The sequence below is a fragment of the Delphinapterus leucas genome, chromosome 9 (genome assembly GCF_059928025.1).
Source record: "Delphinapterus leucas isolate spDelLeu-1000000601 "Yukka" chromosome 9, BTC_Dleu_Yukka2, whole genome shotgun sequence".
Taxonomy (NCBI): domain Eukaryota; kingdom Metazoa; phylum Chordata; class Mammalia; order Artiodactyla; family Monodontidae; genus Delphinapterus; species Delphinapterus leucas.
Genome location: NC_143137.1, coordinates 96,310,981 through 96,325,950, shown reverse-complemented (window position 1 = coordinate 96,325,950; position 14,970 = coordinate 96,310,981). Strand labels below are relative to the sequence as shown.

General features: G+C 54.3%; 1 protein-coding gene across 1 annotated transcript; it reads left to right on the top strand.

Moving 5' to 3' along the window:
• Positions 1–1,884: 1,884 nt before the first annotated feature.
• MYL7 (myosin light chain 7) lies at positions 1,885–4,810 on the top strand. Its single transcript, XM_089917855.1, has 7 exons — positions 1,885–2,073; positions 2,261–2,336; positions 2,653–2,757; positions 3,187–3,265; positions 3,477–3,525; positions 3,753–3,756; positions 3,999–4,810. Exons 1-7 carry the CDS (start codon positions 2,038–2,040, stop codon positions 4,109–4,111), a joined length of 462 nt encoding a protein of 153 aa, XP_089773981.1. The 5' UTR covers positions 1,885–2,037; the 3' UTR covers positions 4,112–4,810.
• Positions 4,811–14,970: the final 10,160 nt, after the last annotated feature.

Genomic DNA, 14,970 nt, shown 5'->3' with positions numbered 1-14,970 from the left:
CACTTGGGTTGTGACAGTGACTGCAGTGGGAGGCCAGGATTACAAGAAGTCACATGATTTCTGCGGTCCTTCCAATTTGGTCCTGAATGAAATGCCTACTTCAAGTTAGCCAAGCCTAGGGCCTAAGACCAGTTACTTATGAACACGTATTCGTAAGATTTTAACATACACGCACTTGTTTTTCAGGTTTTTGGATGTTATCATCTTTTTTTAAATTTAACTTTTATTTTATATTGGACTATAGTTGATTTACAACGTTGTGTTAGTTTCAGGTGTACAGCAAAGTGATTCAGTTATACGTATATCCATTCTTTTTCAGATTCTTTTCCCATATAGGTTATTACAGAGTACTGAGTAGAGTTCCTTGTGCCATACAGTAGGTCCTTGTTGATTATCTATTTTGTATATGGTAGGGTGTATTCCACTCACTTTTCAATGAGAGAAACTATCCAGCGAATCTGGAATGACTGTGTTGTTTTATTCAGAACTTAACGCCAAGTTGTGATTTTGAGCTGTCACATCCTCCCTGAGATGCTCTCTCGTTTTCTGGTATGCGTCGTGTGGAATTTAGTTCTCTCGAGTCTAAATTATGCATCAGAAGTGTGTGTGAGCATCTGACGGCTTCATTATCCGGAGTAATGTCCTCGTGTCCCACCATTCAGCTGCAGTATTTGATCTCATTTTACCATAAATTATTTCCTAGTTGTCCTTTATGTTATGGTTCAAGGCATTGTATTTTTTTTTTTTTTTTACAATTCTCCATGAAGGTAGCTTGTAGAGCCTATGAATTTCATTTCAGGAGAGTAAAGGAGGTGTTATAAAATACTTACTTGCTATACAAAAGGGACATTGGGGCTGATGGATGAGAACCCTGCTCTCCCAGCTGGCCTCCCCGCATTCCTCACCCCAGTGGGCCGTCTCCCGTACCGGGTTCAGGGAGCAGCCAGCAGCCCACTCCTGCTCTGGGCAGTCCCCCCACCCCGTCTGCCCCGGGCCTGCAAGGATCCTCGAGGCTGCTGCTCTGGCACAGCAGACGGAGCCTGGGCCCCTCACTCTGCGGTTGAGCCCCACAAGAAGGGCTCGTGACCCACTTTCATGGGGATCCCAGGGGATGCTTGGGGTCCAGGCAGTGCTCCGTGCTCCAAAAGCATCACATGGAGGCTCTGTTTGGGGTCACAGCCAGCTCAGGGCTGGCTTCTGCCCCTTGGTCAGAGGGGCCAGAGGCCAGGGCCAAGCATCTTTAGCAAAACCTCTGGGAATCCCCAGGGGTCTCAGGCCAGAGACCATCCTCAGAACCACCAACTGCCCTCCCAAGCCCAGCGGGGGCCCCGGGCCATCCCCGCACCACTGCTGTCCTCTTGGCCTGAGTGGGCTCTGGGCTGGAACTGCAGGAAGGACAGTCAGGTGGGGTTACAGGGGCCCCTCGTTCAGCATGAGAGTGGTGAGAGTTGCGACTCTGCCGTCAGGAGGCGTTTCACCCGGTGCTGTCAGGGTGGGTAGACACCCGGATGTCACAGGGCGGGGGGGGGGGGGGCCTGAAGGTCGCCAGGAACGTGGCTGGAATCTGCTCGGGGGGCCCTGTCCTCCCCCAGCCCAGGCAGAGGCTGCCAAGTTTGGGCCTATCCTCTCCTCCTGTCCTTATTTGGTGCGCTCCAGGTGATAAGGCTGAGACATAAAGGGGGCTGTGGGCCCCTCGCAGCAACCAGGCTGCTGCAGAGAGAGACGATGGTGAGTGCCAGGTGGGGGGGACTCAAGGCCAGCGGCCCCCCAGGTGCTGTCCTTTGGGCTGGGGGAGAGGAGCCAGTGACTTCTGTGCTTGTGTTGGGCCCGGAGAGACGGTCTCCAGGGACAGGAAGAGGACCCTGACCCGGGCTCTCCCGGGAATGCTCTGGGGAGGTCCGTGGCAGGGAGTCCTCGGGGAGCTGGGGAGAGGACCCCTCCGCTCCCACTGTGTTGCAGGCCAGCAGGAAGGCAGGGACCCGGGGCAAGGCTGCGGCCACCAAGCAGGCCCAGCGAGGCTCTTCCAACGTCTTTTCCATGTTTGAGCAAGCCCAGATCCAGGAGTTCAAGGAAGTGAGTGCCCTACCCCCAACAACCTGGGACCCATCCGGACACCCTGCCCCCAGCACACCCCTCTTCTCTGTAGGTCAGTGGTCCTGGCCCCTGTCCTTGCTCCTCCCACCACCCAGGATGCCCCCACCTCCCGCCTCCCCCGGGTGGGGACTGCTCCCACCTGGAGACTATCGCCTGCACCTCACAGGCCTTCAGCTGCATCGACCAGAATCGTGACGGCGTCATCGGCAAGTCGGACCTTCGAGAGACCTACTCGCAGCTAGGTGAGGGCGCCCACCTCCCGCCCGGCCCGGCCCTGCTGGCACCAGGGTCCCGGCTCAGAGCTGCTGGCCGGGGGGGAGCCCGCTGAGAGGGGATGGGCAGGCTCTCAACAGGCAGCGCCCCGGCCTGGCTCCCCTCCCCGCTCCTCTCACACCCCTCCCCCATCATACCCCTCCCCCATCACACTTTCCTTCCACTTCACCTCCCCCACCCAGAGCTGCCTCTCACTCTCTACCCTGGGAAGGAGGGAGGGGCAGCCCAGGCCCTACGTGGGGACACTCAAGGTCCCTGTGTCCATTTCGCGTCCCGCCCCACCAGGGAAGGTGAATGTCCCAGAAGAGGAGCTGGATGCCATGCTGCAGGAAGGGAAGGGGCCCATCAACTTCACTGTCTTCCTCACACTCTTTGGAGAGAAGCTCAACGGTGAGCCTGGGGCGGCTCTGGATCCCCCTGGCCAGGCAGCGAGCTTGAACCCCACCTGGACCCTGCCTGGACCCGGCCTGAATCCCACCCAGACCCCTTCCATACCGTACCTGGCCCTCGCCCACCCAGAGGTTGTAGGGGCCACCTCTGCATTCCAGACCCATGAGCACTGAGCACCCCAAGTCTCGGGGTTGGGAAATATGCCTTCAGATTCCAGTCCCAAATCCCCAATCCTAGTCTCCCTGCCAGGCTCACCCATCTCAGAAGGACAGCCAATCCTGGTGCCTCTGAGCCCCGAGGGGCACTTTCTGTCGGAACACCCTCTCGCTTCTCTGGGACTGGAGGACTCCCCCTGCACCCTGGGTTCCTCCTGGGTGGGACCGGGAGGATGGCAGTGTGGCTGCTTACCTGGCCCCCTCGGCCTCCCAGGGACAGACCCCGAGGAAGCCATCCTGAGCGCCTTCCGCCTGTTTGATCCCAGTGGCAAGGGCGTGGTAAACAGGGACGAGTAAGTGGAAGCAGCAGGGCGAGTGCCGGGGGCACCATGTTGGATGGAAGCAGGGAGGGCGGAGGGTCGCCTTGTGAGGGTGGCCACCTGTACTTTGGGGCCCTCTCTGCTTTTGGAGGGGGTGGCCACCTGGGCCAGGGGAGCCTCCATTTTCCCCTCCCGGATCGGCCGCCCCTGCAAGGCCCTCCCCACTGCTCCCCACCTCCTCCAGGTTCAAGCAGCTTCTCCTGACCCAGGCAGACAAGTTCTCTCTGGCCGAGGTGAAGATTCCGGCTCCTTCGACACCCCTCCAGGCCCCTTCGCAGGGCCCCCACCCCGCAGGGCCCTGGGGAGGTCTCGGTGACCCACTGCCCTCGTGGGCGTAGAGCCCAGCTTTCCGGAGGAGGTGCCATCTCTCTTGGGATCTGGAGGGTGAAGGACATGGAATCAGAAAAGGAGGAGGGTGCAGGCTGGGTGAGCTGTGTGTGCAGAGGCCCAGGCGTGAGAGTGCGGTGCACCTCCGGATCTGGAAGAGGTTTCCTACACTGGGGAGGGGAGGGGGAGGGGGAGGGGGCCGGGCCCGTGGCCAGGGTGGGCCCTGAGACCCACGGCACCCTTCGCTCCTGCCCCAGCCTCCGGCTGAAAACGCTAAGGGGCAGCGTACAGCCCCAGGGGCGGGGCGAAGGGTCTCAGGCCTCCCTCGGGTCACAGGCACCGGCCCCCAGGACGCCCTGGCTGGGCGGCGTCTGACCAGTGCCTCCCCAGGTGGAGCAGATGTTCGCCCTGACGCCTATGGACCTGGCCGGGAACATCGACTACAAGTCCCTGTGCTACATCATCACCCATGGGGACGAGAAGGAAGAGTGAGCCCGAGGCGCTAGCGGCTGGGACTCAGGGCCGGCCTGTGGGGACACCTCAATAAACGCTATTTCCGAATTAGACCCACAGTGGTGGCCTGTCTGTGACAGATGGGGTGGGGCTCCACAGGGACTGCTGTAAGAACCAGCCCGGCCCTCACCGGCCCCCTCCGTTCACCCCACACCGTCCCGTGACATATGAACCGGGATGTGCCCGGCTTACAGATGAGGACGCCGAGGCCTGCGAGGGTGCCCAGGGCCACTCCTCTAGGAGAGGAAACCCAGAGCTTTATGCCCATCTCCACCAGGCCCGGATCGAGCCACGCGATGGGCCTCTGCTCAGCAAACATCTGCCAATGGCCCAGGGACTCTGCCCTCCTGGGACCCCATCTCTGCACACGGGCTCAGGTGGGCCTCTCTGCACGCGCGTGTGGTGTGCTGGGCCCTGTGTGAAAGGCACCGAGGGACCCATTTGAAAACACAACAGGTGAGGTGCCTTGTCACCAAAGGAGGGGCTGGAGTACACGCAGACTTCCAAAGGAAATACTCCGGAATTGGCCTCATGCCTTGGGGGTGAAAGGATCAGGCTGCCAGAGAGAGGGAGAGGGTGTCTCTGGAGGGCATTGCTAGTGTCCCATTCCCCACCTCACCTACAGAAACCAGGAGCTGGGGGGCACCCAGCCTCATCCTGGGAATGGGAGGGGGAGCAGGGCAACCTCCAGAGCACCCACGGCAGGGAGGGGGAGGAAGAGGCAGTGGGGAGAGAGACAGCTTGAACCTGGGCAAGACCCAGAACACAGGAAGTCCTTCTCTGGACAGGAACCAGCAACGCTGAGTAAGAGCTCTCTGCCTCCCCCGCACCCCACCACCCACCCCCTCCCTCCAGGCCCTGCTGCAATCCCCCAGCTGGGGAGGCGGGAGGAGGTGAGGGAGAAAGGAGGAACTGACCACATTCCCTCCAGAAGGCAAGCAAGAGGAAAGGCATTTCACCCGAGAGGTGTTCAGTTTGGATGTTTACCTGGGACTTGGCAATTTTAATTACTGCATTGCAAATTGAGATTTAAAGTTATCATGGTGCTTTCTATTACTTATTTGTGATCACAAACGTCATGGCGCTGCCTGAGTCTTCATCCAGAGAGCAGGCAGCCTCCCCGACTCTGCCCCCTACCCCCCCCACAGCATGCTTGCCGGGAAGATGGGTGAACAGGATCAAGCAGGTGTTGGGAATTCCCTGGCGGTCCAGTGTTTAGGACTTGGTGCTTTCACTGCTGGGGCCCGGGTTCAGTCATGGTCAGGGGACTGAGATCCTGCAAGCCTCACAGCACGCGCGTGCGCGCACACACACACACACACACACACACAGCAAAAACAAAAGTCAGCATCAAGCAGGTGTTATGATTCTAGCTCATGAGTTCTGCTTGTTCAACAAACTGATGTCAAGAAGTAAGGGATGGGGCTTCCCTGGGGGGACAGTGGTTAGGAATCCACCTGCCAATGCAGGGGACACGGGTTTGCGCCCTGGTCCAGGAAGATCCCACATGCCACGGAGCAACTAAGCCCGTGTGCCACAGCTACTGAGCCTGAGCGCCACAGCTACTGAAGCCCGCACAGCTAGAGCTCATGTTCCACAACAAGAGAGGCCACCGCAATGAGAAGCCTGCACACTACAAGGGAGAGTAGCCCTTGCTCGCCGCAACTCGAGAAATCCTGGCGCAGCAACAAAGACCCAATGCAGTCAAAAATAAATAAATGAAATAAAATAAACCATGATAACTGTAGAAAAATGACTGATAAAAAGCTCCAAATATTAAAAAAATAAAGTTCAAAAATTAATTAATTAAAAAAAAGTAAGGGATGATTTTATAATTCAAGCCTTCAAGGAAAAGTTGTGAAAGACTCTGAAACAGACCAAAAAGATCATAGGTGTGTGAACAAAGAACAAAAAGCGTCGTTCACCACCCAGTTCTACAAGTCACAGCCCACTGCGGCCGCCCACCATCTGGATGGAAGACAGGAGGAAGCATTCTGTGCTTTGGATAACCCGCCCCTAGATAGTTAGATGCATATCTCAGGAAGGATTCCAATAACCCCAGATTCCTGCATCTTTCCATACATTGAAAAGTACTAGAATCATTAACTTGATTTGTGACTAGGAGTCACAAATCCTTTGTCCTTTGTGACTAGGAGTAATCTTTTACCAAGATGTATGCTTGACTACATGTATTTCCTAGCCAAAAAAATCGTATATAAACTGGCTTCTCGCCTTCCTCTTCAGAGCAGTTCCAAGGAGCTCGCGGAGCAGCTGTCTCTCAGGCTGTTGTCCTCAGTAAGACCCGCAGGAGGGCCTTGAGCCAGGGCCAACCCGCTGTGCTGCTGAGTCCCTTGGGCTTTGAGTGGTGCAAGCAGAGATGGCTGCAAAGGGAAATACAAATTAAAAATGAGAAAAAGTTAATACTCGCTGATGCAAAGAAAGTAAACACTCTCCTCCCCTTCCTTAGAGCATTTCCTTTAGAAAACTTGTAAGTTCTTTCTGTGTGTGTATGTGTGTGTGTGTGTGTAAATCTGTTTAAAAGCTAAATCAGCCTCTTGCCAGTTTGACAACACTGGACCATCTCCCAAGAACCTGGGGGCACCTCTCTGGAGAGAGGTTGCACCCGCCTCGCCCAGATGCCCTGTGTGGTAGGAGCCTGATTTCCATGGCCCGGCTTGCAAGCCTGCTTCCAGTTGTAAAGAGATGAGAAGTTTGCTCTTCCTCCAGATAAAGGCAGTTAGCAAATGCAGGTGGCCCCCTCAGTCCCAGTGGGGCAGGGCGGGGTGGGCGGCGGGTGAGCTGTGTGACAGACAGTGCTGCCAGGCCTCTCACTCAGGACTGGTTTCTGTTTCTCTTGAGGATGAGGACAGATGGGTTGAACTGGCATGAAAGGGGCAAGACTGCTTCCTGCTCTGCCATCTCTGTGATGAGCACAGAGTCCTGGCTTCGTGCTTATTCAGTAATGCATCTGTCTTCTTTCTTGTGACTTTGGTGGAGAGGTTTTCTGTGTTGGCAGGAGATGTTTTTTGAATTATCACCCTAGCTTCGCCTGAAGCTCCATCCCACCGGAGCCTCAGCCTCGCTGGAGGGGGTGGGAGGTGGGGGATGGGAGCGTGGGGACAGAGTGGCCTCACCGGTCTGGCCAGGTGTGCAGCGCATGGTCAGGGTGGATCCAGGCCCCTGTTCGCTGTATTTTCTAATTTTATCCTGAGACTGTGCAACCCCCAGCCCGGGCCCCAGTCCCTGCTCTGCCTCCACCCCATCTCAGAGGCAGGGCTCACATTCTTTCTTTAGCCATTTTGACACCACTGATAAAGTTAGAGAGAGCCTCTTTTATCAGTTCTGCCCTGGCATGAGAAATCTGCGATCCGTCTGCTTCTCCAGAAGATGTTGCCTGTCCGGAGAATTAGCTGACAGGGTCTGATGGCTGTCACTCTCCCCATAGCCCACCTCGCCCACCCTCTGGTCCAGGCCCTCTCCCAGCAGGCTGAGAGGTCCAGTCCCCCAGTTTGGGTGACTGAGTTGATCCGAGAGGTCTCAGTGTTGGTGCTTTGCTCTGATTTCACTGCAGCAAGGATGCAGTTACACTGGAGAGACTAGTAAATAATAGGTCTACATACACTTGCCTCTTTGCAGTGAGCCTTCTAGACTCTTCTGGTCTGAAAGGCCAGGAATGTGGAGATGCAGAGGGAGGCACCGTGCTGGGGGAGGCCTTCTCCGCGGCAAAGGAGCAGGCCTGGGAGTCAGGGGGCCACACTCATCGTGTAGGTGAGTGACCTTGAACGACCCCTGCTCCCTCTCTGGGACTCGGTTTCCTCATCTGTGAAGGAGAGGCATGTCTGGATGTGAACAGCGCCTGGTGCTTGTTGAGCACTCCTGCACCAGGCACTGTGGAGGTACCTTCCAGGGCCACACGTGGCAGACTCCTCATTGCCAGCCTCTAGCCCCAGAGTAAAGTCTACACTTCTCAGCCTCCTTGCCAATAGGCGTGACCCAGTGGGTATCAGTTTTGCCCTTAAGAGACAGATGTGTGCCCTTCTTTACCTCCCTTCCTGGCATACGACCCCCAGGGCTGTTGTGGGGGCGTGAGCTGGACCCAGCTTGGTCCCTGACACTTGGGGGCACCACATGACAGCTAGACCTCCTGTCCACAAGAAGAGAAATAAAATTCTATGTAATCGGGCTTCTCTGGTGGTGCAGTGGTTAAGAGTCCGCCTGCCAATGCAGGGGACACGGGTTCGATCCCTGGTCCCGGAAGGTCCCACATGCTGCGGAGCAACTAAGCCCGTGCGCCACAACTACTGAGCCTCTGCCCTAGAGCCCGCGAGCCACAACTACTGAGCATACGTGCCATCACTACTGAAGCCCATGCGCCTCGAGCCCGTGCTCTGCAACAAGAGAAGCCACCACAATGAGAAGCCTGCGCACCGCAACGAAGAGTAGCCCCTGCTCACCACAACTAGAGAAAGCGGGCGCGCAGCAACGAAGACCCAACACAGCCAAAAATAAATAAATAAAATAAATTTATAAAAAAAAGAAAAAAACACTTCTATGTGATCGAAGCCCTATTATTTGGAGTTTTTTTATACTTATAGCAGAACCTAGTCCTAACCAACACAGTATGGCCATTATCCCCACCTCAGCGGCAGGGAAACTGAGGCACCCCGTGGTTAAGCAAACTTTTCAGAGCCACACACAGCCCGGAGGTGGCACAGCCAAGTTTGAATCTGCTGTCGATCTTTGTGCGGACTGATCCCAGAGCAAAGCATGTGGCACTAAGGCTATAAGTCTGGGTCTTCCTCTCCAGGACAACAAACTGGCCACAGGTGGCCCCAGAGAGCCCATGGACGGGCTGAGTCCTCACACGTGGAGGCCCCCCACACACACCCAGGGGCTGAAAATGAAAACATGTGAATTATTGATATATACCTCTTAACAGCACTCACCTACACCCTGCCAGCCTCTTCTGAGATCAGCCCAGAGTAAGCCCCCTGTGACAGACACTAGTTTTAGTTCAGGACCACCAGGCATATCCACAGGGTGGGGGCCACTGCAGCATTTGATTTTGTTTTCCTTATTCAATGTGCAGCTGGAGGAATGTGCAGATGTCTTGGGGGTGGGCTGGTACCCCAGACAGTTAATGGGTGCTGTCTGCACAGGTGACCTGACAGTTTCCTAGCAGCAAGGAGGGGGGAGGGGAGGTGGTGAAGGCCTTGAAAGGGTGGCAAGCTGGAGGAGTTGTCGTCTGTCTTGAGGTGACAGAGCCCCTGCGAGCCACAGCTCGTCTGCATACCACAGTGGGGCAATCACACCATAGTCAAGGCTTTCTGTGTGTCAAGTTCATGCAGAGCTGCTCCATCAGGAGGCCAAGTCTGTTTCTCCACCCTGGAACCTGGGCTGGCCCATGGCTTGGTGGCCTCAAGCAGCCTGTGGTTCTGTCCTCACTTCCTTGGAACGGGAAGTCATTGTGCAAGGCAGAGCCCAGAATAAAGGTCACGTGAGAGAGAGCCCTGGCCCTCGGCCATCCCACCGAAGGCTGGACTTGGAACCGAGATTGTTGGACCCCTAGCTGCTGTCAAATGGCCATGTCCAACCTCAGGCAGGAAGAGACAACGAGCTGTCGGGGCACCCACTGCACCACAAGAAATAGGAAATTGTTGCTTTAAGTCAGTAAGACTTGGGATGGTTTGTTTTGCTGTCATAGATAAGAGGAGGAGGAAATAATGTCAAGGAGGAGGAAATTTTCCCCTCTCCCCTCGTGAGTTCTTGTGGCTGGACCAAAAATAAAGTTGAACAAGACCAGTTAACAGGAGAAAAAGAAACACATTTTAATTCCTGCACATGGAGGTCTCATGGGAATGGGACCTAAGAAGCCACCAAAGCAGGCAGCTTTTATACTTTTTAGACAAAGAAACCAATTTGGGAGGAGTTGACAGCATGAAGAAACTGAGGTTTTGAGGGCTCAACTGGGGAAGAATCTAAACAGAATTTGGGTTTGGGGTTGTAAATTTAAAAAGTCACAAGGTGTGTTCATACAGGCTTCTCGCCCCAATTTCCCGTCTCTAGCAATAAGGGTGCCCTTCTCCCTCCAGGCGTAGGGAGCCCACCTTTCGCAAGAGAGGTGATTTCCTGCTTTCAGGGAGACAGAAAGGAGGCTTAGGGTGTCCCTCCTGCATTGGTCATTTCTTAAGTAACTTTAATTCAAAATAATCAATATGCCATTGTGGCCTATTATGGGATGGCCCACCCTGAGTCCCAACAGTAGCACTGCCAAAACTTTAAGAAAGATGAACTGACAATTGAGATTCTTTCCTTCATTTTGACCTTCGGTTACAGGAAACAAGGCCCACTCCAACTGGCTCACGGCTCACTGGTACCCCAGGCACCCATGGTTTTTGGTTAGAGACTTACTGAGACCAGCTCCTCTGATGGAGGACACAGGGCATGGAGGTGCTGAGGGTGCGGGCTGGAGGGAGCTGAGCCAGAAGGTGCTGGAACCGCTCTGGTGGTCATCAGGGCTGTGCCCGCCCCCTCACAGGTCCCGCATGTGGCCTTCTGGCCTCCTTGGGCTTCAGGCCCCAGCACAGCTACCACCTCCCTAGGAAGCCATCTCCCGACACAGGTCTGGGCCATGCTCCACCTAGGGCTTGTCCAGACCACCCTTAGGTCAGCCCAGCTTCCCGGCTTCAACAACACAAGCTTAGAGACGTGCGTCATCCCATCCCTAGCACGAAGCCTGGCCCGTAGCAGGTGCTCGGGGAATGTCTCGTGAATGATTATAGCGATATTATGAATGTCCCGACTCCTGGAGCCTGAGACCGGGAAGCTTTGTAGGTTCTGTGGGTCCGTGGGGTCTGCGGTTTCTCTCCAGGCAGGCCTTCGGCCACAGGAGACAGCTCGGAGGAAAGGGGCAGGAGCTGTGGCTGCGGGGAAAAGGGGGAGCTCTTCTCTCACTGTCCCCTCCAGCTCTGCCGCCCGCTGCCCTTCAGTGTCCGTCTGCGCTACCCCAGGGGTCTGGAACAGCCTCTGACCTCCACCTGCCAACTCGCCTTGGCCCTGCCCCCGCCCACAGGATGCTCTGCTGACACGCACAGCCACCCAGCTCCAAAATAGAGCCTTACTATCCCTGCCCGCCCCGTTCTGCCGTCAGCAACACCTCCACCATCCTCCCCCGACCCGCTCCTTAACTCTCACCCCTACAAGGGTGAGAGTTTGTCCTCCTCCCACCCCTACAAGGCTGCCCTCCCCAGCACCTCCCCAGGTGCCTTGGTCAGCCCAGCTCCAGCCTGATTGTCCTGCCCCCTCTGACTCCCGCTGCTGGCCTGACCTGACCCCCGACACCCTCCCTGCGAATGTCCACAGCTTTCTGCTTCCATAGTGCAAGGAGTTGCCTTGCAGTGGACAGGGGTCATTTTCCCAGCTCAGTGCCTGTCCGCTTTCTAATAGCACTGATTCCCATGGGGAATCACTTCTCTCAGAACGTGTGTGGCTCTGATGGGGGTAGTTCCTGGTAACCAACCCTACAGAGGCGAGGGGCTCAGACCTCATCTACACAGCGGGCAGCAGGCACTTGGGCCAGCCAGCTGGACTACCTTACCCAGACTGTTTCATGAGCGAGTAATCTAAGGGCAGAGGGAACCCTGGGGGCTGGCATCAGATCAGAGAACTCCAGACAGGAGATGACTGCTGTGCTCCCAGCTTCACGGCCCTCCTGTGCTTTCCATCTGTTCCCAAACCCAGTCCTCCAACCTCCCACCAATGCTGTGTCTCCCTGATACTGATATCCAACTAATCAACTACCTTTGTTTTGTTTTTTTAAAATTTTATTTATTTTTTTATTTGGCTGGGTGGGTCTTTGTTGCTGCGCGCGGGCTTTCTCTAGTTGTGGCGAGCGGAGGCTACTCTTAGTTCCAGTGCGCAGGCTTCTCACTTGTAGTGGCTTCTCTTGTTGCAGAGCACGGGCTCTAGGTGCACGGGCTTCAGTAGTTGTGGCATGCGGGCTCAGTAGTTGTGGCTCGTGGGCTCTAGAGCGCAGGCTCAGTAGTTGTGGCGCACGGGCTTAGTTGCCCCGCGGCACGAACCCACATCCCCCACACCGGCAGGTGGACCCCCAACCACTGCGCCACCAGGGAAGCCCGAACTCTTGTGTATTCTTAGTGGGAATGTAAAATGGTACAGCTGCTGTGGAAAACAGAATGATGGTTCCTCAAAAAATTAAACATAGAAATACCATTTAATCCAGCAATTCTATTTCTGGGTATATGGCAAAAAGAATCGAAAGCAGGGCCTCAAACAGATATTTGTACACCCACGTTCTCAGCAGCATTGTTCACAATAGCCAAAAGATGAAAACAACCCAAATCGGTATCCATCAACGGATGAATAAACAAAATGTGTTCTACACATACACTGAATTATTGTTTGTCCATGAAAAGGGATGAAATTCTGATACATTCTGCAACATGGATGTACACTGAAGATATTTTAATGGAAATAAGCCAGAAACAAAAGGACAGATACTGTATAATTCCATTTATATGAGATACCTAGGATAGGCAAATTCACAGAGACATAGATTAGAGGTTAACAGGGGCTAGGTTAGGGGGAATGGAGAGTTATCGTTTAGTGGATACACAGATTCAGTTGGGGATCATGAAAAACATCTGGAGATGGACAGTGGTGATGGTTGCACAGCAATGTGAATATACTTAATACCAATGAACTGTACACTTTATAATGGTTAAAACGGTCAATCTTATGTTATATATATTTTACCACAATAAAAAAAAATTTTTTTAATAAAACCACATTAGTGAGCATCATTGAAGGCCCTCTCCCTGTAATGCCATTCCACCCAGCCCTTGTTTTCAATGGAAACTAATACTTATTTGAGGGGCCCAATCCCAAAGACACCACTTCAGCCTTTTGGGACCCCTCTGCTCTTTTATATACCTACATACTTCATTTAAGAACATATTTGGGGCTTCCCTGGTGGTGCAGTGGTTGAGAATCTGCCTGCCAATGCAGGGGACACGGGTTCGAGCCCTGGTCTGGGAGGATCCCACATGCCACGGAGCAACTGGGCCTGTGAGCCACAGCTGCTGAGCCTGCGTGTCTGGAGCCTGTGCTCTGCAACAAGAGAGGCCGCGATAGTGAGAGGCCCGTGCACCGCGATGAAGAGTGGCCCCTGCTAGGCACAACTAGAGAAAGCCCTCGCACAGAAATGAAGACGCAACCCAGCCAAAAATAAATAAATTTATTTAAAAAAAAAAAAAAAAAGAACATGTTTGGGCGACTTCCCTGGTGGTCCAGTGGTCAGGACTCTGTGCTTCCAATGCAGGGGTGCGGGTTTGATCCCTGGTTGGGGAATTAGGATCCCGCATGCCACACAGTGCTGCCAAAGAACAAACAAACAAAAAAAACGTTTCATTTCATGTTCAGAAAATCCAAAGTGGGGAAAACAAATTAGGGGTTCCTTTTCTAAAATAAAATAAGAAGTTAGCAATTGCTGGTCCTGGTTCAGTAGCTAAGTGGTATCCGGGTTGGCACCTTTGCCGGACAGTACCAGGCACTGTATTCACTACAGAAAGAACGGGGAAAGGAAGTAGGCTGTGCCCCTCCTTCTTATCACAAAACCAGATTTCTCAGAAACCCAACCTTCCCCCCCACCCCGCCCCCATCCCTGCCAGACTTCCCCTACGTCTCTGCCAGATCTGATCTCATCATCACCCTTGGCTGCCAGGGAGGCTGGGAAAATCAACACTTAAGCCTTTCCATCCTTGCAGACAGCCAGGGGAAGAGAGTTAGGGAAGGATGTTCCGCCCATGGAAGCACACCCACTTGTCCGCAGCCCCCCCTTTCCCAGCCACCATCATTCCTAGTATGACTGTTGCCTCCAGGTCTGTCCTACACCCCCTCACCTGCCCCAACTGCGTGCCTGACATAGGCCTGCCAGTAGCCGACCTCAGTGGGGAGGCTGCCCAGCTTCATGTCTGAGTAGAAGTATCAGTTCCAGCCCCCGGCTCCCTGGCTGTGTGACCCTGTGCAACTATGAATCTTTCTGTAAAACGGAGACCATAGTACCTGCCTCACAGGGCTAAGGTAAGACTCAATAAGAAAATGCTCTTGAGACATTTAGCACATTACATGCCCCGCCCCACCCCCACCCCCGAAAAGTGCTCATCTATTCATTCAACAAATACAGGCTGAACTGGGAGTTTCCATGAGTCAGGCACTGTGGTAAGTGAACTAGACTAGCTTCCTGCACATCCTCTGAGGGCAGACTTATCCAATCCAGTCTAATTGGATGTTTGACAAATGTCTGAACGGCAGGGACAAAAGTGAAGTAATGGGTAATTAGATGGGCAGTCCAGCTGACCTGCATATGCAGAGGGCCAGCACACATACAATGTCAGGGCTGAGTCACGCTGCCTCAGAGTGAATCCTAGTTGTTACTCACTAGCCGTGTGACCTCTCAGTGCCTCAGTTACCTCCTCTTCAAAGGGTTATTGGAGGATTAGCTGAATTTGTATGTGTCAAGAATTTAGAACAGTGTCAGGTCCATAGCAAGGGCTTTTATGTGTTATCCATAACTATTATCTACTTTGTTGCGGAGACAAGACTGGGACTTGAGAAACAGATGCAGAGTGAACCAGCAGAACAGCATGTGCTAAAGAGACTGAATCCCGGCGCTGGTGGGAGTGGAGAGGAAGCGTCATGGGGAAGGGCCACTGGGGCTCGCTTAGGAATTCCAAGCGATGTGGATTGGTGGAGATGTGGAAAAGAGCCCGCATGAAGTGCGGGACGGCACGAGAATTCCTTGGTGGGTAGGAGGAGTG

Coding starts and splice junctions, on each gene's coding strand:
- MYL7 (XM_089917855.1), top strand. CDS start 2,038: ATGTTTGAGCAAGCCCAGATCCAGGAGTTCAAGGAA. Junction 2,337..2,652: donor AGAGACCTACTCGCAGCTAG/GTGAGGGCGCCC, acceptor CCGCCCCACCAG/GGAAGGTGAATGTCCCAGAA. Junction 3,266..3,476: donor GGCGTGGTAAACAGGGACGA/GTAAGTGGAAGC, acceptor CACCTCCTCCAG/GTTCAAGCAGCTTCTCCTGA.